We start from the raw sequence: 26,660 nt of genomic DNA, 5'->3' as shown, positions 1-26,660 counted from the left end.
GGCTCAAGCAATCCTTCTGCCTCAGCCTCCCAAGTAGCTGGGACTACAGGTATGCGCCACCATGCCCGGCTAACTTTTTCTCTCTATATTTTTAGTCGTCCAGCTTATTTCTTTCTATTTTTTAGTAGAGACAGGGTCTCACTCTTGCTCAGGCTGGTCTTGAACTCCTGAGCTCAAACGATCTGCCCACCCGCCTCGGCCTCCCAGAGTGCTAGGATTACAGGTGTGAGCTACCATGCCTGGCCACTTTGTTTGAATATTTCACAGGAAACTTTTATTTTACAGCTAAGTAAACTGATCATTAACTTGTTCAAGGTTACGAAGATTGTAAACAGGGAAGCAGTTTACTGGAAGCCTAAGACTATCTCTAAAGCCCATCCTCTTCTGCTGTATCACGGGTGGTGCCTCCCTTTCTACAACACGCTGATGCAAGTCATGGAGAAATCCATGTTAAGCTTTCTGCTTTCAGCATCAGGGCCCAGATGCCTCGTTAAGGCAACCTGACCTGCATATGTCAGCTGCCTACTAAACATCGTATGCAGAACCGTACTCTCAAGAAGCAGCTAAAGTATTTATGCATTTCATAGATGTACAAACAGGCACTTTTAAAAAATGTATATATATATGAAGTCTCTCTGAATCTGTTGTGATTCTGAAGGCTGCCCAATTAAAAAAAATATATATATATACATAGATGAGAAAAGAACATTAATAATTCTGCAGCAGTGACACTCTCTGAGCAATATGCTTTCATGACGTGCAGCTCAGTGTGAGGTTGCCTGGTACATCTTCAGACATATTGTGAAACCTTCTCCCCAGAAGTGACGTCATTGCTAACGCTGAGGATATTTAAAGCAGGGAGCAAACCAATGGGAAGACTTGTGACTGTGACAAAGGATGAGGGATGAGATGTGATGGATAAAGCTTTTTAGCTCAAACTTCACTCATTCTATAAATAAAACAGCTTAAAATAGATGTGAGGGATTATTTTGCTTCTTAGAAATAAAATTCACCAGTGCTCAACACAGGGCCTAACATATAATATGCTCAATGAGTGCTTGTTAGAATATGGACCAATCCTGAATCCTATGACGAGTAGCCCTCACCCCTGTCCCAGGGAGGAGCCTGCAGTTTGCCATTTCCCAGTCTCCAGGGAGAAGGGACTCAGGGGCTTCCTCTGTAGCGGAGGGGAACGAGGCATTGTCCTTACTCTGTAAGGTCAGCAGGGAGTTAAAAATTGGAAAGGAATGATTTCTAGCCTCTGGGTTCCTGAATGGCTCTTGTTTTCTATAGTTCAGAATATACTCCTGGGATCACTTGCTCATGTCTACTTTTCTAAATCCAGCCCCTCTCCCACAAGAACAACAAAATAACAACAGCAACAACTGAAATTCCTAAGGCATTTCTTTGTAGGCAGCCATACTGCTGGATTACCGCTCAAAAAAAGCAGAAAACCTTGGTAGCCTGGCAACTTGAGAAGTCCCCACCAATATGCACCTCTACCCCATTTCAGTAAGCCGATTTAATTCAGAAAAATTGTATATATGGTGCTGGCCTCTCTGAGAAGGTCATTTGATTTGGGTACAGGGTGTTTTTATTGTTGTTTTTCTAAATAAAATGGGCTGTTTGGTTCGTCTTTTGGACACAATTTTTACCTGCTGGGTTTCTATTTTCTTTGCCTGACTCTAAGCATCTCCTGCTAGTCACTCATTCTGCATAACTCTGCTCTTTGAAGGAACATATTGTAGCCCTGACAGTAACAGATTCAACCAAATTGCTTCTCGATCCCTCTGGTTCCTAGAGGCAAGATGCATGCAACAGGATCCTTGGTCCCAGCCACCTTGCACTCCACGCTATGGAGCATTTTGGATAAGCCCAGTTGCTTCAGAGTTCAATGACCTCCTGGGGAATCTGGGCCCTACCAGTTTCTTACCTATTTTAACCTTTCATTACTATAACAGTAGCTATTGCATGGGATTAGATGAGAATATTCATAAAGTACTGATCAGGTACCATGTACCCAGTGCATAGTAAGTGCTCAGTAAGTGGTAGCTACTTATTATTATTACACTGCCGAGTATAGCCTTTCCCTACTCACCAAGATATGTTTGTTTTGAAATAACTCCTAGCTGGCTTCTGTCCCAGAGTTTTCTTTGAGAACAATGAGAGTTTTAATCATGTTTTCGTCCTGAATGAACCAAATCCTAATCCCTCCATGTTTTGTGTGTGTGTTTAATTGAAGTACACACTCAAGGAGTAGTTTTCACACTCTCTCTGGTTGACATCCAATAAACATTTTTGGGATTAGAAGCTAATACATCATATTAGAAACTAAAATGTAAAATCTTCTAAAGTGGTATGGACCACATGGGTCTGAAATCTTTTGGATTGGAAATATTCCTAAATCAGCCCAGTGCCATTTTGGTACAGTTATTCCTATAGCCACATTTCTCTGTTGACAAATATCCTTTAAAAAACGTTTTTTACCAACTTTTTCCGTAGCAGACATCCACTGTCTTTCTAGACTCTGATCTCAGGGTTTTCTTCCTCCATGACCTCGAGATTCTCACATATACATCAACCTTCCTCTGTCCTCTCTTGGTTACCAATTAGAAATGTGGAATCGTTAAGCATTTTGGCTATGGAGTCAGATCATCTCAGTTATCAATTGTGTGATTCTGGAAAAATTACCTACCAGCTCTGTGACTCAATTTCCCCACATTTAAAATAGAGATAATTATAATATCTACTTTTATAGAATTGTTGTCAGGATTAAATATGTAAAGAGTATATAGAACAGGAACAGGCATTTAGTAAGAGCTCAATAAATATTATTTTTAAAAAATCTGTGTTAGTTGAGAGATAGTGGTCTAGTAGCTAGACTTACAGCCAGTGTTGTCCTACAGTAAACATACCAAGTTCCCCCATAAACGTACATTGTGCTGAAAACAAAACGGTCTGAAAAATTATAAACTTTTCTTTCTTATTTTTTTTTGAGACAGAGTCTCACTCTGGTGCCCAGGCTAGCTAGAGTGCCACGGTCTTTCTTATTTTTTCAGAGACAAAGTCCCACTCTGTTGCCCAGGCTGGAGTGCAGTGGCCTAATCAAAGTTCATTGTAACCTTGAATTCCTGGGCTCAAGTGATCCTTCTGCCTTAGCCTCCTGAGTAGCTAGGGCTATAGGTGCATGCCACCACATTTGGCTGATTTATTTTTTTTATTTTTTTGTAGAGATAGGGTCTTGCTATATTGCCCAGGCTGGTCTCAAACTCCTAGCCTCAAGCTACCCTCCTGCCTCAGCCTCCCAAAGTGCTGGATTACAGTTGTAAGCCACTGTGCCCAACTTAAACTTTTCTTTTAGGCTCTGAAGCCAGCTTGTTTGCCTTCAAGACGTAGATTCTGGTTACATACCTAAACACATGACTGGTATAAAGCTACCTAAACAGCTAGGTACCCTGTGGGTATCTCTAACATGACTGGGAAGAACGCTGGCCCGTAAAGGAAAGGTGCACATGTGTGGGAGTTAATGGGAATGTGGTCTGTGTTGGCCAGATGCATCTCAGGCTCACCCCGAGTCTTCCTGCAGTTGCACCAGGAACATTCCTTTCTTCCATTCCCAGCTGACTGCCCAGCTCCCCCTGACACTGGGAACCTTCCTCACTGGGAACGCAACATTAATTGCTTCATCTATAAAAACCAATAAGGACCCCTGTCCAGGTTCTAAAGGAAAATACCCCTTTAGGAGATAAAAATAGAAATAGTAGAGAATAATGCTTGAGAGCTTGATTCAGAGTCAGATAAGATCTGGGTTTGAATACTAGCTCCAGTACTTTTTAGTTGTATGACCTTTGGCAAGTTGCTTATCCCTCTGAGCCTCTATTTCCTTATCTGGGGGAAGAGATAATAGGGCCTACCAAACAGGGGCTATTGTGAGGCACAAATAAGTTAATGTATGTTAGGTAATTGGTAAGTGTTTAATAATAACAACTAGCAGTAGCTTTGGTACCACTAAGCGGATGAATTTTGCTGTCCTCCACACTCTCTTCAGATTTTAGGGGGGACTCCAAATTCATGGTGGAATCTAAGTTCACCTACTGCCATCAGGTTTCCTTACCCAAGTACATGGAGAGCAAAAGCCTGGTCAGGTTAGGGCAAGGGTGATTTAAAAAAAAACTAAAATGGGCCAACCTAATTGTCCAGGTTGATGAAATTATTCCTAGCTTCAACATTTTCAAGCCAGGTTCCCAACAGCCCTTCACATAAATGCTTCTTATTGCCACTGTCTTCAGATTTTTGTCCAAGAGTCAATGAAATTCAATGATTACTTGAGTAATTGTTCTGTATCAAGTATTCTGCTAAGCACTAAAGATTCAGACATATGTAAGACACAACTTTTGATCAAAAAGATAATTTAGTCATCGTGCTTTTACCTATAAAATCTTCCAGAATTTTCTTCCCTATACCTTTCCCCACCATCAAGATGCTTCTTTTTTTTGAGACAGTGTCTCTTACTCTGTCGCTGGGGCTGGACTGTAGTGGAGTCATCCTAGCTCACTGCAACCTCAAACTCCTGGGCTCAAGTGATCCTCCTTCTTCAGCCTCCTGAGTAGCTGGGACTACAGGCACACACCACCATATCCAGCTGATTTATTTATTTTTTAATTTTTTGTAGAGAAGGGAGTCTTGCTATATTGTCTGGTTCTTTAACTCCTGGCTTCAAGCTATCCTCCCACCTTGGCCTCCCAAAGTGCTGGGTTACAGGAGTGAGCCACTGCACCTGGCTAAGATGCTTCTTAATCTAGTTCTTGGTGAGACCCTTTCTTCCTTCTGCTTCCCACCGTTCACCTAAATTTTCCCTCCTTCAGCTCTTACACCACTAAACCATATCATTAATTTTCAATGCTTTCTGTTTAATGACTATGAGTCTCATCTTCCCAATCAGATTATAAGTAACTCTATGGCATGAGTCTTCTATATTCCCATAATACCTGCCATTCTGTTATTCCTACTTTCAATCATCCATGATGATTATGAATGAAATTTATGAGCTTATATGAAACACGTAGTTTAATTTATCTAAGTCAGTTGGGTGTGAGATGGATGGATGGATATGAACACCAAATCACTGAATTCTGCATGGAAAACGCCATTTCTATTTTTGTATTTTGTCTCAAAAAAACTTGAATCACTATCATCCATTTGGAAACTCCTCTAGAAGAGGACAGGGCAGTTCCTCAGCATATCTGCAACTCCATAGCCACGAAGGAGGGAAAGCAGAAAGGATTTTGCCCGCACATCACCCTAAAAGGGAAATTTGTCTCATCCTAGCTTGAAGGGAGGTAGAATAGTGCCTATTAACCCTGTAAGTATTCTCACACTTTGGAAAAATATCCTGATTTCTATGAAATCACATATTTGGAATCTTTTTCACCACAGAACACCAGAGTTGCTGTTCTTGTTACTGTAATGCCACCATGGGGAGTTTGGGGACAATTCTCACATTGAAGTACAATCCATGAGGCCATAGACAAATCAGTAGTAACATTCAACCCACTGAAATTGTACTTACTATACCTGAACACCCCATTTCTTCATAGTCTTAGAAAAAAATGTTAAAGAGACAAAAACTTCAGTATGTAGGGAAATACCCTCTACCCTTGAATATCTGCACATATGTTGGGACTGGTGACACAGCTGAGGCAGGAAGAAGGAAGTTTGTGCTTGTGTGCACGTGGGCATGCATATCTGTGTATAAATCAGAACCTTCCCAAAGGGAGGAAAATGCTTAAGTCTATCAAACTGTTGAAGAGGTAACAGGCTCTGGGCTATTTATAGACTTTAAAATGACATGTGCTATATACATTGGATACTTGGCTGAACTCATTTTTTAGAGCAACTAAGATAAAGTAAAGGAGAGGCGAAGAGGAAAAGGTTTTGTTTAATTCAGCAAGACTAAAATAAAAAAAAAAGAAAATATAATGAGAAAGAGTAATCACAGATTCAGATCATGACTATAATTTTTTATACCATTATCCTTCTTATAACTATAGATGCCTGAAAACCTCCCAGAGTCAGAGAATTAGATAAAATGGGATTCCATTTTCAAAAGAGATTGGATATAATATGATCACCGAAGTCTAGGTGTAAAAGTGAAGAGGATTATCTGAATTCTGTACTGATTTTATTTGATTTCAAGGGTGTTCTCCAGTGTCACTCTCGCTGTCAGGTGCCAAAATGTCTCTAGCTACTGCACGGAACATGGTGTCATCCAGAGAAACTGGTTCATGGGCACCAGGACACAATAAGCCTTCACAAAGTAACTCTGGAGAGACGACATAGAAACATACATGGGCCTGACAGTCCTGCACCCCTTTCTCTGGGAAGAAGGTAAAGCCCTCTACCAAAGATAGCAGAAGAAACTACCACCCTCCTAAGTGAGGGCAGGAATGAGCCACTGCCTGCCATCAATCTCCAGGGCTTCTCTGGAAAGAGGAGGATATATTGTTCAGAGACAAAGGTGTATTTGGGACCCCCTGCCCTGTAGAGTGCAGTGTGTGTGTGTGTTGGGGGGGGTGTCAAAGTGGCCCGCACTGGCACTCTCAGGGCCAACCAGTCTCCCTACCTTCAGAGCCTCCCAGCTGGGACACACATTTCACTGTTGGTTCCTCCTCAACTCCACATTCTAGTTACTGCCAACACTCTTTGAGACCCTCACAGGGTCTGCTGTGGGTGTTAAGAGACAGGTGAATTCCACCAGGCAACTAGAGAAACTATAAGCTGTTCATTTACAGAAAGGCACAGGCTGTCCCTGTTTTCTTCCATAATTTCCTCATCTGTGATATGGGAATAACAGCCCTCTCACATCTCTTCCACACAATGGGAATGCTGCATAAGAAGGAAAACGCTATGAAAAGGCATCGTTGTTGCTGTTATCGCTATATTTATTACATATCCCATAGTCTCATAAAACATAAAACAGCAAAATACCTACCAAATATGTCTCAAAGCCAGTGCACAGCCTGGTGAGGGTGGCTGCATAAAAGCTTGTTAAAAATTCAAGTCCCTCAGCCCACCTTAAACCTATTGAGTCAGAAACTTCAAGTTTCTGATCCAATCAGCCAGGTTTGCGGCCCCTACTTGCACCATTCTGTGAACACAGAACAGAACTGTTTGCCTGGTTCGGAGAAAGAGATGTATGACATATATCACTTCCTACACCACTCAAACGCGACCCGTGGAGGTAGACTGTAGCACAGGTGACTGACAACCCATTTCTAAGGAGTGCTTTCGAAGGGTTAAGGTCCAACAAGAGGACCACCAGAGAGGGAGAGGAGTGAGTGGTCGGTGGGAAGAGGAATCGAACTCACCTACAATGATACCACAAGCACTGACCAATCCGATTTCTTTCTTCAGGGCTACTCCGCCCCCTCCGGAACCAGTCTCGGGGCTGGCGTCCGACTCGCCCCCACCTGGGTGGTTCTTTTCAGTGTTGTTTCGGTGCCTGGCTCCTTTTTCCATTTTTCTCAGTAGGATTTCAACCTCCAAAAGCCGTCTCTCTTTCTAAATGCGTATGTGTGTAAATATATGGAGAGGGAGCCTTTAAATTAAAACGTCCTTTCCCGAAACAGGGACCACTCCTACCCTCTGAGAAGGACAAGCAGATAAAAGAGAAAAAGAAAAATATCCCTACTCTGGATTGACGCTTTCTCGTCACTCCTGTTTAAAAAAAAGGGAAGTGTTGCTAAAAGGGGTGGGTTTGGTGGGGGGAAGACAGGTATATTTAAATATAAAAATAGAACTGTACCAGCGACTCCGGCTGGAATTCTGCTGAGAGGGATGTATCTTCAGAAAGCAGGATGGTCTACTCTGTGTACCAGGCAGTGGCTTATCTCACTCAGACGCTTCAAAAACAGAGTCTGGATTTCCCTTCAGCCCTCCTCCTAATAAAACAGAGACTACCTTTACCTCCCCTTAGTCTTTTCTTTTATGATGAGGACAAAAGTAGTTTTCATTAACTGTAGAAGGGAGAAAAAAAAAAAAAGAGGCAATCTTCTGGTACTTTCTTCCCTTGCAGAAAAACAAAAACCAGAAAACTGTGGATCTGGCCGTTTTGCCCTAAATCTGGTTTCCACCTGCTATGGGGTTCTTTTCCCTGCCCGGTCTTCTGCTTCCGCTTTTTCCAGATGTCCTCTTTTCTCGCTGATCTTCTTGCCCTTGTTTTCCTTCTTCCGATCTCCGTCCTACGGCACAGATTGCCCCATCTCTCTGGGTTACAGCAGAGTGGTTTCTCCACACACGAACGTGATTCCCTTTTAGCGAGGGGTTTTATTTGCTGAACGAGGCTCCGCCCCCACCTCCTCGGTTCCTCTCTATCCTCTGTCGTGTCTCCTCCCTCCTCTTCAATTTAAATATTAGCACATAGCCCCCAGAGATCACGGAGAAAATGGACTAAATTATTTCTCTTTGTAATCGCCTCTCATTTTCTCCATCTTTCTCCTTGTAACCAAGTGGAAGTAAAATCCTTCCACGTCAACTGTTCCGGGAGAGCTCATTAGCTAGTATAACGTTACAGGTCATACAGCATTTGTGAGCTTTATAAATAAGGAAACAGTTGTGCAGACGCTTTTAATGCCATCAGAAATAAACTGGCCAATGTATTAAAATATTTAGGTCTGGATCATTTGAGGATACAGGAGAGAAGTTTGTAGGACATCATCCTCAAGTTTCTTGAAAGTAGGAGGAACCTGCGGGTGGGGGAGGGGAATGGAAGGAATCAAGAATAATGGAAGAGAGGTTCATTTAGTGTAATTGTGAGCTATGAAGAGTACAGAGGAAACAAAATCACCAGGAAGAGGTGGTAGCCTGGTTGTTCACAGCTCATATTTCGGGTTGCTTGAAACACAAAAGAAATGACTCAAACCCTGCTCCCATAGTTTCTAATATTTTTGCATCTATAAGTTATTTGAAAAGCAATAACATTAGGGGAATTATCAGCACCTCAATGACCATCAGACTTGTTGATGTTAAGAGATTAACTAACTTATTACCATATTGATATTGTCCCACTGCTTCCTTGGATTATTTCACTTAGAAAATGCTGCCTTGGCCGGGCGCGGTGGCTCACGCCTGTAATTCTAGCACTCTGGGAGGCCGAGGCGGGAGGATGGCTTGAGCTCAGGAGTTCGAGACCAGCCTGAGCAAGAGCGAGACCCCGTCTCTACTAAAAAAAAATAGAAATTAGCCAGACAACTAAAAATATGTACATAAAATTTAGCCGGATACGGTGGTGCGTGCCTGTAGTCCCAGCTACTCGGGAGGCTGAGGCAGAAGGATCACTTGAGCCCAGGAGTTTGAGGTTGCTGTGAGCTGGGCTGATGCCAACGGGCACTCTAGCCTGGGCAGCAGAGTGAGACTCTGTCTCAAAAACAAAACAAAAAACCCCCACAAAAAACAAAAAAAGAAAATGCTGCCTTAAGGTAAAAGAAATGAGTCTATCTACAATTGTTAAGTACTTTGAAAAAACAGCAGGAAGCAATACAGCAGACAACAATATTTTAAATATTATTTAATATATTATATATCCTGACCACTAACTACAGAAATTTGGCCTCGCTTTCTGAAAAATGTTCCAAAAGATTTTGGGTTTTAAGGAAAACAAATACTTAATTCCTTAAGATGAGGTTGGTAGAGCTATTGTAGCAAAGACTTTTCCAAATGGGGTAAAGTCTGATCAGCAGCCTTTTTTTCGAGTCTGCCGCTTGATCACTCAGCAAGTATTAAGAGGTTTCAAAGGTTGAAAGTTCAACCTCTTCTCCTTCTCCCTCTGCTAGTTCAAGATATAGCAAATTGAAAGCCTCAGCAGAAAAAAAAAAAAGTTGGGGTAGAGTATAAAGGATTTTCAACAAAAAGAACAGACAAGGCGGGGAATATATAGCCCAAAACTCCACAGGAGGAGATGAGTCATGGGAAATGAAAAATTTTTTAATCGCCTCTGGCCTTTCCTGACAACCTTATTAAGCATGCAGGGAAAAACGTGATGGATTCCTTTTTAAACATTCTGATTTGAAGACTTCTGCTCACATTTCGACATTAAAGTATAAAACACATAATCTTTCTGCTTCTCAAATGTGAGTTCTTTCAGAAATGTTTTGTACTTCTAATTTAAATAATGCAGACTTAACATGGGATAAAACATGCATATGATGAATTTGAGGTCTCTTGACAAAAACCAGTGCAAACTGACAACAATATGGTAAGCTTTAGCCCTCTCAATTTATAAACTAACAAGCAAAGTGGGGTTTATGGGATCAAATACATTCTTGAGATACAGTGGTATTAAGTGTGCAAAATTGGAAAGGAAGGGTGGTTGAAGATTAAAATTTCTGTTTCTTTAGCACTTGGAATTTACTAGTGGCTTATGACTGTCTATTAGTGGTGCAATGTAAAAGCTAGGAAAGGAATCTCCCTTCCTTCAAAGGGACTAGTATTCATATTAAGTGCCTCTTTTTAGGTTGGGATCTTTTTGATATAAACTCGAAGGTGTGTCAAAATTTGACAGGACTAACATTTAACACAGGAAAGAAAGAAAAGTCTTGGTGTAATATGTTGAGAAAAATCTGCAGAAAATTATTAACTGAAGTTCATTAAATTTTGAGCACCTTTTAATGAATTCTTTTTATTCATAACTCTATTCTACATTTGCTTTTATATTTTTATTCTACTCTTTACATTTAAATAGTGCTTTACAGACTACAGTTTCATGAACAATATCTCAATTTTTTCTCTCCTGATTAAGTATCTTAGGTAGACAAGGCAGTTATTTTAAAGATTCTAAAGATTAGGAAGCTGAGGCTCAAAGAAGTGTTTTACCTGAGATCAAAGACCCTTAATCTAGTCAAAGGCAAGTGGGAGATTGATGGCTTACACTCATCACTTACCAGGACGCTGTAGCTACTGGTCAAAGCCTTGACTTTCTTTCACCTGAGGGAAACGGGACTTTGGATCATGGCCATGCCTCCGTGATTTTGTCAACTCCTTCACACAGTTCTCAGCGTGGCCACATCCCAGGTACTTAGTACAACTCTGATTCCAATATCTGAGCAACTGTTTCAATTGTTTTGGGTGTTTAAGATATGAAGAAATTGATCTCTTTAACCAGGGAAACGGTGGGTGAAAGAGTCGTTTTCTTACAAATATGGATTTAGGAAGAGAAAGGCTGTGTGTGGCTGACACCTACTGTACAAATGGGATATGGCATGGGGACTTCCAAAACAGTTATGTTCCAATATTCCCTTTTCCGAACAACACTTGTTAGTGTCTGTTAACGCAAAGTAATAGAGCACAGGGGTCATCCACTCCATTCCTGATTTTTTTTTCTGGATTCCAATAGGCAGAGCCTTATTCTTGTTCTTTGTAACAGAGTTGTGAAGTCTGAGGTCACTAACAAAGGACCCACATCTCTCCCCAGAGTCAGCTCACAGTCCATGATCCCACATATATACATGCCCAAGCTCAGAAGAAAACCCTGCTTTAAATTAAAGCAGAGTCCCAGGGACCACTGCCAATTAGATGGGGGTTTCCTGAGCCAGTGGTTCCAGAAAACTTTGTTTTATTTAAAAATGGAAAGCAAATGAAAATTAATGAGAAAAGAGGAAGGAAATAAAAAATAAAAGACCAAAACAGGTCAGAAAGAAAGGAAGGGAGATGAAATGAGGAGGCTTAGTCAATTAATAAGCCCTTTTTAGTGTAGGCTCTGTTTGTCTTTCGGACGTATTCATAAGTTCAAAGGAAGTTGTATATTCTAGGGTTTATGCAGTCCTGAGAATTTGGATGGAGCAGACTCTGCTTTGTTATGATGTTTAATTAAGACATGCTCTTCTGGAGATAATGATGAATCCATGCCCTGACACTACAGACAAAAATTCCAGCAGATTACGCCCCTGTCTGCTGCACTCGGTCGGATTCCACTGAGCCAGCCGAGTGCTAGTGGGAAAGAAATGAAGATGCACTCCCTGTGGGGGCCGCATTTCTTTGACTCCTTTTCTGGGCCCAATCTGTCAAGGAATTCTTTTTTTCTAAGGAATTATGCAACTCCTGTTATGCGTCGTTAAATATGGAAACATCTACTTCCTAACTGGTTTTCCTTATGTTTACCAAAGATGAGGGCTCATGTCTTTCAGGATGTAGAAGATAAATTCCCTGAGGGCAGAGACCTAGTTTGTTTACCACAATAATCCCAGTACCTAAAATGGTGCCTGGCACTCAATAAATATACTTGAATGAATGAATGTTGATGTACATTAATGCATAATGAATAAATAAAATAATTGCCAAGTGACGGGTTAATGTACCAACTAATTGCAATAAGATGTAGCCCTCAGTGCCTGGACAGGGGCTAGACCATGGAAAGAGGAGAAAAACACAATCAAAGTTTTGACTTGGGACATGATTTCACGTAGAGCACAGATCTCAAACATGCCTTCAAAACCTCCTAGTAATGCTACCACAATCTTGTAGTCAACTGAACCTTCCATTTACCTTCTCTTCTCTTCAAACTAACACCACCCTCCAAATCATCACTTCCAGTTGATGTCCTTGACCATTGTTTCATGAAGAAAATAGGACTAGGCAGAAGAGAACTTCCATACCCTCCAACCACTAAATCTGTCCCTCTGCCTATAGCTTTATACATCCTGCTGGATGGATGTGGTTGTGCTGTCAGCGCTCCTGGTATCTCCCTGACTTGTGCACTGGATGCCCGGTCCTAACTCCCTGCTCAGGGACTTTGCTCCTGGAATTATTCCTCTCTCTCCTGCATCATCAGGTTTTCATCTCTACTGGATTATTTCTATCAGCGTACAAACATGCTGTAATAACTCCTATTAAAAAAACAAAACAACACAGAGTTTCTCTTGACTCCACACTCCTTTTCAGCTCACCCAACTTCTCTGCTCCCCTGTCTCCATTTCCTTGTCTCCATTCCTGCTTGCATTTACTACACCAAAGTTTTTGTCCCCAACCCCCCATGGAATCCATTCTTGTCAAGGTCACCAATAGCCACCATGTGGTCCAATCTAATGATCATTTCTCGGTCTTCGTCTTATTGATCTCACAGCAGCATATGGCCAGTCGATGGCCCCCAGCACCCACTCTCTGGCTCTCCTCAGCCTCACTGGTCTCTTCTTGGGCTCCTGGCTGGATCCTTTTCTCTTGTCTTCTTTTTTCTTCCTACCTTTTCTCTTCTCTTCTTTTCTCTTCTCTTCTCTTCTCTTCTCTTCTCTTCTCTTCTCTTCTCTTCTCTTCTCTTCTCTTCTCTTCTCTTCTCTTCTCTCCTCTCCTCTCCTCTCCTCTCCTCTCCTCCCCCTCCTCTATCCTTCCTCATTACCTGGGTGATCTCATCCAGTCTTGTGGCTTTCAGCAGTATCTATACACTGATATTTCCCAAATGTATAGATCCAGCCTTCACCTCTTTCATAAACTCTAGAGTCAGCTATCTAACTGCCTAACTGATGTCTGTGTTTGGATGTTTAATAGTCACTTCAAACTTAATATGTCCAAAAGAGAGTGCATGCTTCCCCTCTAAACCTGATCTTCCCCCAATATTCCCTATGTTAGTAAATGGCACTAATTGTTCAGGCCAAATATCTTGGAGTCACCCTTCACTTATCTTTTTCTCACATATCCTACGTTTGCTTTGTCGGCCAATCCCATTAGCTATAGCTTCAAATCACATCTAGAGACTAATCATTTCTTACCATCTTCACAGCTACCACCTGGTTCACGGCCACTACACCATCAGCTCTCATCAAGCTATTTCAATAGCCTTCTAACTGGTCTCCCTGTTAGCATACTTTCCTCCTCCTACAAATAACTTGTCACTCCCTGTTCAAAATCCTCCAATGGCTTCCCATCACACCTAACTAGAATCAACCTGAAATCTTTATCTGGGTGACCACTGTAAACTCATGCCCTTCTCTTCTTCCTTTCCCTTAGTCTTCCAGTCTCCTAGGCCTCCTGGCTAGTCCTCAAACACTAAGCTCTGCTTCAGGGACACCCGTCCTGCAGACAGTCACAAGGGATATCTTGCTCCCTCATGTCATGCACAACCCCCGGCAAACGTTGCCCCCTCACAGGGTACTTCTCTGACCACCCTATAGAAAATCAGTCTCTCCCATCACCTGGATGTTGCTTTTGAGAATACCTATCATTACTTATCTGTTTGTTTGCTTGCTTATTTGTTCCTTGTTTGTCTCTTCTATTAAAATATAAGCTCCATTAGTTCAAAATAGGCACTGAAAAAAATATTCATAAGCTCCAGATTATTTGTGATTGTCAGTTTGTTTTTTAGGTGGGTTAATGATGTTGTGGTTATTGTTAAAGAGATTTATCTTTTAGAGATATATGCCAACATATATGAAATAATCTGACGTCTTGGATTTGCTTTAAATAATATGGGGAGGGGAGTGGGTTACCAATGAGAGAGGGCTGAGTTTACATTGTCAAACTGGGTGATGGGTTAAAAGTCCATTACAGGCCGGGCGCGGTGGCTCACGCCTGTAATCCTAGCTCTCTGGGAGGCCGAGGCGGGCGGATCGTTTGAGCTTACGAGTTTGAAACCAGCCTGAGCAAGAGCGAGACCCCATCTCTACTAAAAATAGAAAGAAATTAATTGGACAACTAAAAATATATAGAAAAAATTAGCTGGGCATGGTGGGACATGCCTGTAGTCCCAGCTACTCGGGAGGCTGAGGCAGGAGGATCGCTTGAGCCCAGGAGTTTGAGGTTGCTGTGAGCCAGGATGACGCCACGGCACTCTAGTCTGGGCAACACAGTGAGACTCTGTCTCAAAAAAAAAAAAAAAGAAAAAGAAAAAAAATCCATTACATTGTCTTCTCTACTTTTGCATATATTTAAATCTTTCCATTGTAAAAAACAAACAAACAAAACCCTTGCCTGTTTCTTCACCATTATTTTCCTAATGCCTAGAGCAGTGCTTGGCATATAGGAGGCACTCAGTAAATACATATTTGTTCAATATTCATTGTATATTGAATCAGGAAAGCAGAGGTGTATTTTCAAGATAAATATAATTTAAAAACTTTTTTATTTAAAAAAAAATTTTTTTAGATACAGGATATTGCTATGTTGCCCAGACTGGGCTCAAACTTTTGGGCTCAAGCGATCCTCCTGCCTCAGCCTCCTGAGTGGCTGGTATTATAGTCACACACCACCAGGCCCAGCCCAAAGACAAATTTTAATCATATATTGCCAATTATTGGAAATCTAAATTGCAGGTTCCAAAGGAATATTTTACAAACAGGCTGCCCTTCCAGGCCACCCATCCAAGAATATATTATTATTAATTGTGGGAATGCCAAAAACTGTAGTAGATAATTTGGTGATAGCTATGCCTTTAATTGTTCTTTGTAAGACCAATTTTTAAAAATATAGCTTTATTTGTCTTACGTCTTTCTCATCAAATCATGATAATTAACTGTACTCTCCTATACCTGAAATGTATAGCAAAGTTGGGGAGAAAACACAAAAATCTAGTTAGGTGAAAATTTATGGACTCAGTCTCTTGAAAATTACTCCAGACTGTAGTTTGGAGATCACTGGTATAGAATATAAAATTCACGGTAAAAGACTGTGGTATTTTAGGAGATTTCCAATACTGCACAATTAGAGAAAGAAATTTTAATAGAAATTGGATTGCAAATACCTGAGTGTTGTCAATTAATTTCATTAGCATATTCAGTCAATAATGATCAACTATTTACTGTACTAGACAATGCGATATCATGGTGAACAAGGACTGCCTTCAAGAAACTCACAGACCTTAAACACAAACAAGGTCTTTCTCTTTCCTCCTGAAGTCCACGTACAGCTTAGTTACCTGAAGTCTCCAAAAAAGATCACTGGATATTTGAGGAAATCTCCAGCAGGAAAGCCATAGATGATAACAAACATAGATGATGCTAGGAGGAGAAGAAAACTTCCCCCAAATTATAATTGATATGCTCAGAGACGTTAGAGAAGGTATTGCTTCCATGAAGCAAAAACAGAAATATCAGAAAACAATAGAAGGTTCTCAGAAATTAGGCTGGGTGTGGTGGTTCATACCTGTAATCCCAACACTTTGTGAGGGATTACAAGGTGGGAGGATTGCTTGAGCCCAGGAGTTTGAAACCAGCCTGGGCAACATGGCAAGACCCTATCTCTAAAAAATATTTTTTTAAAAAATAGCTGGGCATGGTAGCCCACACCTGTAGCTCCAGCTACTTGTGAGGCTGATGCGGGAGGATCACCTGACCTCAGGAGTAGGAGGTTACAGTTAGCCATGATTGTGCCACTGCACTCCAGCTTGGGCAACAAAGTGAGACTCTGTCTCTATAAGAAAGAAAGAAAGAAAGAAAGAGAGAGGGAGGAAAGGAGGAAGGAAGGAAGGAAGGAATTAAAATATGAATATGATAACAGAAGTTAAAATATTCTATAGAAGGTTCAGAAAATAAAGTAGAGAAATCTCAAATTTAATTTAATCTCTCTTTTTTAAAAAAGACAAAATATAAGAAAATTAGAGTAATTCAGGAGTTCCCGACATCTGACTAATAAGAGTAAAATAAGACAGAACAGAGAAAATAGAGAGGAAAAAGCAAAGAAATAATGCAAATAATGTCAAAAAATGTCTTGGAACTGAAAAGTATGAGTGTTTAGGCTGAAACAGCACACTGAATGCCTAGAACAATAAAAAGATAAAACAGAAAGTCCCCCACCAAGGCACATAACGAGGAAAGTTTATAAAACTGAGGACCAAGGAGAAATTCTGAAAACTTCCAGAGAAGAAAAAAAGGTTACATACAAAAAATAAGTTATTGGCTGGGCGCGGTGGCTCATACCTATAATCCTAGCACTCTGGGAGCCAGAGGCAGGAGAATTGCTTGAGTTGGAGACCAGCCTGAGAAAGAGTGAGACCACATCTCTACAAAAAATAGAAAAAGTAGCTGGACGTGGTGGTGCACGTCTATAGTCCCAGCCACTTGGGAGGCTGAGGCAGGAGGACCACTTGAGCCCAGGAGTTTGAGGTTGCTGTGAGCCATGATGATTCCACTGCACTCTAGCCCAGGTGATAGAGTGAGACCCTGTCTCAAAAAAAAAGAAAAGTTATCAGAATGACATTGCCTTTCTCAACAGTAATATTAGATGTTTGAATAGAACAATGTCTTCAAATTTTTTAAGGAAAATGATTTTCAACTTACAAAATAATACATAGCCAAGTTATCAGTCAAGTGTGGGTATTAGAATAAAATCTCTTTCAAAATACAAGATCTCAAATTCGCCTCCCTCATGTCCTTTCTTTTTTCCTGGTTGTCTAGTGGCTAAACAAAAAATGATAGAAAACAAATTTGAAAAATTTGCAATCATTGGGAGAGATTTTAATGTACCTCTGTTAGAAGCTGATAAATCAAGCAGCAAAGAAAAATTAGTAAATATGTAAATTATTTGAACAACACAATTAGCAAGCTTGATCTAATAGATCTTCAAAGAACCCTGCATGGAGAAAATAGAGAATACACTTTATTTCCAAGTATGCATGGAATATTTACAAACATTTTCTTTTACTGGGTCACAAAGGAACTCTTGAAATTTCAAAGACTTGGGAACACATATCTATCACATAGATTCTTGAGTCACAATGCAATTAAATTAGAAATCGACAATTAAAAGTAAAAAGGTAAAAATACGAAAAATTAAAAAACTTGGTTAAATAATAATGCAAATTATGAAATAACTAGAAAGTTAATCAACAATGAAAGTATTGCATATAAAAACCTGTGAGACGAGGCTGGGCGAGCTGGCTCACGCCTGTAATCCTGGCACTCTGGGAGGCCAAGGCAGGAGGATCAGGATCACTTGAGCTCAGGAGTTCGAGACCAGCCCAAACAAGAGCAAGACCCTGTCTCTACCAAAAATAGAAATAATTAGCCGTGCATGATGGCATGCACCTGTAGTCCCAACTGCTCAGGAGGCTGAGGATTACTTGAGCCCAGGAGTTAGAGGTTGCAGTGAGCTATGATGATGCCAGTATACTCTAGCCAGGGCAACAGAGAGAGACTTTGTCTCCACAAAAAAAACCAAAAACAACAACAACAACAAACAAACAAAAACCCTATGAGTTGCAGCTAAAGTAGTATTTTGAAGTAAATATAAAGTCTTATTGATTTAGGAAACATGAAAGATTAGCTAAGTGGATTAGCCTGTTGGGGAGCTGCTTTACTTGTAGCCCATCTTTACCATGTCTTCCTTGTCTACTGCTAAGCTTCCTATCTCCTTGGTTCCTATCATTTACCATCACTACTCAAGATTCAGTTGTTTTGTCTCTTCCTTCATCATAGTCTCATTTCTATTCAGTAATCCCATTTAGTGCTAATTCTTTCATACTTCACACACTAATCTCATGTGTTCAATATCTTCTTCCAACACTGCCTGGACCTCCGCACAGTAAATGAAACCTTACCCTCCCCTGACAGCAGCACCACCCTCCCGATACACTTACGTAGAGGTGGGTTCTTGCCCTATACTAATGAGGACTGGATGGTGGAAGGGATTAAGGTGTACTGAGCAACCACCCTGTACGAGATACTTTATGGAGCAAGGCACTTAATTATGTTTTAATCTCATTTAACCTCCCAAACAACCTTTCAAGGTAAGCACTGTTGTTTTGCACTTTACAAACGAGGAACTTGGAGTTCAGGAAGGTTACATAACTTGTCAAGGACACACACAATGGCAGAGCCATAATCTGACTCTAAATCTTAACTGATGCCACTGCATTTGCTCTTTTCACTGTGCCATGGGAGAAAGAAGGGACAACATTCCTTTTCATCCCTGTCACTTTCAGACAATTGTCCCATTACTATATCTCAATTCTTCCCTGGTACTTTGTACTACTTGATCACATCCTCGACTGCTGCTCTCTACTGACTTCTGAAAACTTCCTTAGGGACTTGAGCACCTGGCTTAGCATTTACTCTCCAAATCAGAGACTAGATACTTAAGCACTGAATGAAACTGCCTTTTGGCTGGGTGTGGTGGCTCATGCCTGTAATCCTAGCACTTTGAGAGGTGGGAGGTGGGAGGTGAGATGGTAGGAGGATCGCTTGAGACCAGCTTGGGCAATAGCGAGACCCTGTCTCTACAAAAAATTAAAAAAAAAACTAGCCAGCATGGTGGCTGCACACCTGTAGTCCCAGCTACTCAGGAAGCTGAGCCAGGAGGATCCTTGAGCCCAGGAGTTTGAGGTTGCAGTGAGATGTGATCACGCCACTGCACTCCAGCATGGGAAACAGAGCAAGACCCTGTCTCAAAAACAAACAAATACACACATAAACAAACAAAAATGCAAAAAACAAAAAAAACTGGCTTTTACCAGGTGCTGAAAATTTTCTTGTGATTGTAACTGCCAATCCTTTGACTCTCCCATTGTCTCCTTTGTAACAAACCAGTTCTTTGTCATTATTCTCTCTGCCGCAGCTTCAGCACCTGCCATCCCGCCTTCTTCACTCTGGCTTGAGTGATCACGCCCAAATGCATGGCCCAACCTCTGGCTGGCTTCCAAGCCCGCTCTGCTTCACAATGCTCTCTGCGCCACAGCCACACCAGCCTCCTCCCAGTCCTCAGAGGAACCTACCAAAGGGCTTTTGTCCATGCTTGCCCTCTGCCTAGAGGCTTTTCTTCCCTCTTAGCGTAGCTCACTGCTCTTCATCCTTCTGATCTAGCACAAATGTTACTTCCTCAGAGAAGTCGCCACCCACCCCAGTTCTGCCCTAGATTGTGTTCTTTGTTTCAGAGTACTCACTTGTAATTATACATTAATTATACAGTGTTTGCATTAACTAGAGTTATTTTATAATTAATGCCTACCTCCTTACCTAGACTGCAAACTCCGTGAGTGCAGGAACAATGGCTTTTTTTTTTTTTTTTTAGCCCACTAATGTCTCCAGAGCCCAGTACAGTGCCTGGGACAAAGTAGACAGTCAATAAAAAATTGCTGAATGAATGAATAATGGACATATAAGTGGTGACACTTGGTGGTCAGCTGAATATGGGATCTGTAGCCCTCAAAAAAGATCTAGGCTAAAAATTCAGATATAAGAGCATACAAGAAGTGGTCACTGATGTTATCACTCAGAAGGGATGCCTAGAGTGGGAAGAATTTAGGATCCAGCTCTGAGCCCAGGATATCCTAGTCATTGGGTTCAAAGCCAAACTCCTCTCAGTTCCCTGGACAAAGCTGTTCTTTCTGAGCTCCCATTTACAGCCATGGCCACAGCATTGTGCTCTCAATCACTGAGGCTGGAGACGTTCGTCTTTTTCCCTCCCTCTTTCCTTTTTAGCTCTATATCCAATTAGTTACCAAGTCCTGTTGGTCCTACCTCTGAAAATTGTCTCGCAATTGTCCTTCTTCCTGTCCCATAGCTGCGGCCCTGCCCTATTCCAGACCTGCTCAGCTCTCTCCTGCCCCACTGCAATAGGCTACCAACTAATCTCCCTGTCTGTGGCCTTCCATCCCTTCATTTTGTCCCCAGAGTTATGCTTTATAACAGCTGTCCCCAACCTTTTTGGCACCAGGGACCATTTTCATGGAAGACAATTTTTTCATGGACGGGGGTGCATTAGATTCTCATAAGAAGTGGGCAACCTAGATCCCTCACATGCGCAGATTACAGTAGGGTTCACGCTTCTGTGAGAATCTAATGCTACTGCTGATCTGACAGGAGGCGGAGCTCAGGCGGTGATACCAGCGATGGGGAGCAACTGTAAATACAGGTGAACCTTCGCTGGCTAGCTCTCCCGTCGCTCACCTCCTGCTGTGCAGCCCGGTTCCTAACAGGCCACTGAACTATACTATACTGATCCGTGGCCGGGGGTTGGGGACTGCATCTTTACAATACATGGGGTTGATCATGTTTCTGTCCTACTTAAAAGCCTTTCCTGGCTCCCCATTGTACAAAGCAATGGTCCTAAGTTAGTTGGGTGAGCATCCCAATCAGCCAAGGAACTTTGAAAAATATCCTTGGCCCAGACACAGTCCTCAATAATTTCTCAGGTAGACCTTCTCCTGCGGTACCCTCTGGTGGCAACTTCCTGCAATGGCCAATCTTCATTTTATCCACAAAATTCCCTCTGAGATTCAAGTCAGTAGATCTGCCTTTTGCTTGGGGGAATCGCTAGCTCAGAAAATAAAGTCTAAACTCCTGTACGGAGGCTTCAATCCTTCTCTCCAGTTTGTGTCCCATAACATCTTCTCTCCACCATCCTTCTCGATGTCCCTCCAGGCACACTAGACCACCCTACCCTTGACCATATTAGTGCTCTACTTATGCTGTTTCTCTACCTGGAATGCCCCTTCCACCATCTCTGCCAGATGAAACTTTCACATTGTTTAAGGCTCATTCAACTACCTGTTCCTGTAGGAAATCTGTCCAAATGGACTTGATCTTTCTTTTCTCTGTGCTCTCACAGCATTCCATACTTCCTCGGGGAAGCCTTCCCAAATTATATGCTCTCATAGTTCCTGTTGTTTTGTCTTTTATCACAGTACCTAACACACTTAATGGTTATATATTTATTTGTAAGACTTTTTTAAAAAAGTCTTTCTGTTTTACTCTACTGGAAGTACCTTGAAGGCAAGAGCCATACCTGTTAGCATGTACAGTTGAAACATAATACAGAAGCACAGTATTTGTTGACTGGGTGAATTAATATTTCTGAAATTATCATATACTATGTAGTATGTGAAATTGTAATATTCATTTGGATTCCTAATTGGGTGATAGACTTTTTGAAGGGATAGATGATAATAATATTTCTTTCTTTTTTTTTTTTTTTTTTTGAGACGGAGTCTCACTCTGTTGCTGGAGTAGAGTGCCGTGGCATCAGCCTAGCTCACAGCAACCTCAAAGTCCTGGGCTCAAGCGATCCTTCTGCCTCAGCCTCCCGAGTAGCTGGGACTACAGACATTAGCCACCATGTCCGGCTAATTTTTTCTATATAGATTTTTAGTTGTCCAAATAATTTCTTTCTATTTTTAGTAGAGACGGGGTCTCGCTCTTGCTCAGGCTGGTCTCGAACTCCTGAGCTTGAGCGATCCACCCGCCTCGGCCTCCCAGAGTGCTAGGATTACAGGTGTGAGCCACTGCCCCTGGCCTGATAATAACATTTCTTATGTCTTTGTACCCCACGTGCACCTAGCTTTGTGCCTTGGAGACAGTGGGAGCTTAGATAAAATTGCCCTACTAGAACCCAGGAGAATATAAACTCCAGGAGGGCCAGGACTTTGCTTTCTTGCTTATATTCCTAGTGGTTAAAACAGTGCTTGGTCCATTAGTGTCACTAAAGTTGGTATTCAATCCCCCACTGCTAAATTTGACTGGCTTTAAAAAAATAAAACAAAACAAAACAGTGCTTGGTCCATGACATCTGTTCAGGAAATATTTGTTGAATGAATGAATGAATTGCTAAATGGATCCTTCTCCTAGGGTACCTAGTGGTGCCAAGTTTAGATAACTACCAATCTTCTTCATTTTATCCCTAATCTTCTTTTTCCTCTTGAGATGTATTCCTGTTAGGGTATGCTAAAGTGGGTCTGCAAGTGGAGTAAGATCCTCCCCAGTCATTTCTTTTCATATTCCATCATTCATCAAATATTTATTGAGCATCTACTACATATCAAACACCATAGAAAGCCTGGTAATCCCAAAATGAAGATACAGTCTCAGTCTGGTTAGAAAGAGATTAATGAACAATTATAACACAGTGAGACAGAGCTATGATAGAGATACGCAAAGGATACTTTTAGAGTGCATCTCAGTTGGGCAGGTCAGAGTAGGCATATGGAGAAAGTGGTTTCTGAGCTGAATTTGGAAGGAAAAATAGAAGTTAATAAGGGAGGCCAGGCTCAGTGGCTCACGCCTATAATCCTAGAACTTTGGGAGGCTGAGGGGAGAGGATCGCTTGAGGTCAGGAGTTCAAGACCAGCCTGAACAACATAATAAGACCCCACGTCTACAAGAAATAGAAAAATTAGCTGGGTGTGGTGGCAAGTGCCTGTTCCAGAAACTCAGGAGGTTAAAGCAAGAGGATCACTTGAGCCCAGGAGTTGCGCTCATGCCCTGGCAACAGAGCGAGACCCTGTCTCCAAAAAAAAGTAGTTAATAAGGAGAATATGCCAAGTAAAGAAAACTACTTGCACGTAGGCACACAGGTGAGAGAGTATGATTTAAATTCAATGTGACTAAAGTTTGGTAAAAGCCTTGGTAACAGAGACAAAAAGAAATGTAGATCATGAAGAGTTTAGTGACATGGTCAATAAATTGTCTTTGAACTGTTGGGTAAGTTTAGGCAAAGCAATGATTAGATTTGGTAGCAGTGGTAGGATGGAATGGGGCTGGGCAAATCTAGGGGCAAGGAACAGTTAGGAGGCAATCAGAGGAATCAAAGCAAGGCATAAAGAAGGACTAAAAGAAAGCAAGAGTGGTAAAAATGGAAAGAAGATGGATTCAAGATATATTTATAAAATGTGTATGGTGGGTGAACAATTGTGCTTCTAGAAAATTACTTTTAGATATGATCACATGAGTGCTCAAAGATAAATGAATAAATATGTTTATTACAGCATTTTCTGCAATAGTTAAAAATTGGAAAAACTATGTATGTCCATCAATATGGGATTGATTAATTAAACTAAGGTGTAATTAATCAAATCATGCAAACTTTAAGAATAATGTATAAAGATAAAAATGAAATATTAGCTGTGAAAAACAAAGTATAAATATTATGTATAATATTATCACATTTTTGTTAAAGCGTGTATAACATATATGTATGTTATGTGTTGGTCTATGATTGAAAAGAATTTCTGAAAGGATTTATGTAAAGGCTGTCTTTGGGGAATAGGATCGGGGCAATGGGCTTTCATTTTCTAATTTATGAATTTGTGATTAAGTGCAATATGTGATCCTGGATAAAAAAAAACATTTTTTTCTTTCTTTTTCTATAAAGGATATTTATGGGACAATTGGTAAAATTTGAATAAGATTTCTAGTTAGATAATAATGCAATATCAATGTTAATTTCTTGATTTTGATAATTGAACTGTGTTTATGTAAGACAGTGTTCTTGTTTATAGGAAGTACATACTGAAATATTTAGGGGTAAAGGGACATTATGTCTGTAACTTATTCTCGGATGGTACAGAAAAAACAATAATGGGCTGAGTGCAGTGGCTCACGCCTGTAATCCTAGCACTCTGGGACGCTGAGGTGGGAGAATTTCTTGAGCTCAGGAGTTCAAAACGAGCCTGAGAAAGAACGAGAGCTGTCTTTCCTGAAAATAGAAAAATTAGCTGGACGTGGTGGCACGAGCCTGTAGTCCCAGCTACTCAGGAGGCTGAGACAGGCAGATCGCTTGAGCCCAGGAGTTTGAGGTTGCAGTGAGCTATGATGATGCCACTGCACTCTGGCTGGGGTGACCAAGCAAGACTGTGTCTCGAAAAAATAAAAACAAAACAAACAAACAAAAAACCAATAATGGAGAGAGAATAACAAAGTAAGCATGGTAAATGTTAGCATTTGGGGACTGTGGATTAAGGTAAACAGGAATTCTTTTTCCACAATCGTACTTTTCTGTAAGTCTAAAATTATCAATGAAATGTTTTAAAAAGGTGTAGAATATATAAAGTATGCTATCAACTGGTATGTGAGGGAAAATGGGATATAAGCATATATTTGTAAATATACAAATGACCTATAGAAAGATACACTAGAGCTCGTGCTATTAATGGTCTTTGGAAATGATAATTTGGCACCGGGAGCAGGGGAAAAAGGAATACTAATTTTCATTGTATGCCCTTTGATATCTTTTGAATTTTCACTAAGTAAATAATTTGCCTATTAAAAATAAGTATCATTTAAAAATAATAAATTGTTTTGTATAATGAATTTCAAATACACCCAAAAGTAGAAAGAATAATACAATGAACTCTTATATTTCAGGATCATCACCCAGATTCTACAATTATCAAGATTTTGCCACATTGCTATATCCATTCTTCCCCATATTTCTTGTCTTCCTTGCTAAAGTATTTTCAAGAAAATTACAGACATCATGCTATTTCATCCTCACATATCTCAGTAAACATTTCTGAGAAAAATCATGGACATTTTCTTGTATAACACAAGGCCATTATCACACCAAGATTAACAATAATTAATTCCTTGCTATCCACTAATATCCAGTTTGTAATCAAATTTCTTCAAATGTAAAAGAAGGTCCACATACTATTTATAAACACTGTACTCTAGCTGGTAAATTTGTTTCTCACAGGATATGGGTTAACAATTCTCAAACTGCTTTACATGTATAATGGGATTCAACAAATAAGTAAATATGTAGTGAACACTGGGGGGCAGGGTTCTCATGGTCAGAAACAGAAGTTACACATAAGCGAGAAGGGAAGGGTAGAATGAACCCTGTTATACTGGCTTAGAGTTGAAGACATTACTATGAACTCTTATTTAGCTTAATATATATACAGATATAGATCCATGTATGTACATGGGTTGGTACATGTACATATATTCTCTAGTGCTGTCGACTGAGAGGGCCTAGAGGCAATGACATCCCTGGAGCAATGAGCACACTTTGTGCCCAGATTTTGGTTTCAAAATACCATTCTCCAATAAAGGCAACCAGGGCTCCTTAGAGAAATGGCTGATTTTGGAGCTGGAGCAAGGAAAATACAGTATGAGTCTGGAATATTTCGAAGAGGCATAGGCATCAGCCTGAAAGTGCTCCCCAATGGCCAAAGCTGGAATAATTTAAGCAACACGAAAAATATTATATATATCCCAAAGTATAAAATAAGTATACATGCATCCATACTGTATATATGAACAAATTATTGAATAAGTAACTTAATGGTGGAGTAGAACCAAATCTTTACAGAAGAATTCCAAATAATATATGTAGATACTTTTCCTTGCAGAAGGTGGTGCTTAATCACCCCTCCCTCACTTTGAGGGTGGGTTGGACTTAGAGTCTCCTTCCAAAGAATAGATTATAGAAAGGGAAAAATAGTAACTTTACAGTGGAGAAACCTGGCAACACTCTCTACACCAAGTGATCAAGATTAATACCACCAGTTTGTCATATGGATATCACGTACCACGTACCCTCTGACATAATATATGAGAAGGGCCCTTCACCTCTGTAGTATTCTTTTTAAAAAATCTGTGACTCATGACACAAATATCAGACAAGCCCAAATTGAGGAACATTTTACAAAATATCCGAACACTTTTCCTCAAAACTGTCAACGTCATGAAAAACAATGAAAGATTGAGAAATTGTCCTTGACCAGAGAACACTAATGAAACGTGACAATGAAGTGCAATGTGGTCTGCTGAATTGTATTCTAGAACAGAAAAAAGACATTAGTGGAAAACTGGTGGCATCTGAATAAAGTTTGGAGTTTAGTTAATAGTAATGTGCCAATTTTGGTTTTTCAGTTTTGACAAATGTATCACAGAAATGTAAGATGATAACATATGGGGAAATTGAAACTGGGTGAAAGGTATATAGGAACTCTCTGCACTACATTT

At 40.6% G+C, this 26,660-nt stretch overlaps 1 protein-coding gene across 1 annotated transcript in view; it reads right to left on the bottom strand.

Annotated features, from left to right (window-relative positions):
• The window catches only part of SLC7A8 (solute carrier family 7 (amino acid transporter light chain, L system), member 8), a 55,820-nt gene extending 47,523 nt beyond the window's left edge, over positions 1-8,297 (bottom strand). Inside the window, exon 1 of the mRNA XM_012649528.1 lies at positions 7,368-8,297. Coding sequence (XP_012504982.1) covers positions 7,368-7,518 — 151 coding nt within the window. The 5' untranslated portion in view covers positions 7,519-8,297. The remainder of the gene's footprint in view (positions 1-7,367) is intronic.
• Between the last annotated feature and the right edge of the window lie 18,363 nt (positions 8,298-26,660).

Source organism: Propithecus coquereli, unplaced genomic scaffold, assembly GCF_000956105.1.
Source record: "Propithecus coquereli isolate 6110/MARCELLA unplaced genomic scaffold, Pcoq_1.0 Scaffold3, whole genome shotgun sequence".
Classification (NCBI taxonomy): domain Eukaryota; kingdom Metazoa; phylum Chordata; class Mammalia; order Primates; family Indriidae; genus Propithecus; species Propithecus coquereli.
Note: the sequence above shows the minus strand (reverse complement) of the source record. Positions and strands in the feature narration are given on the sequence as shown.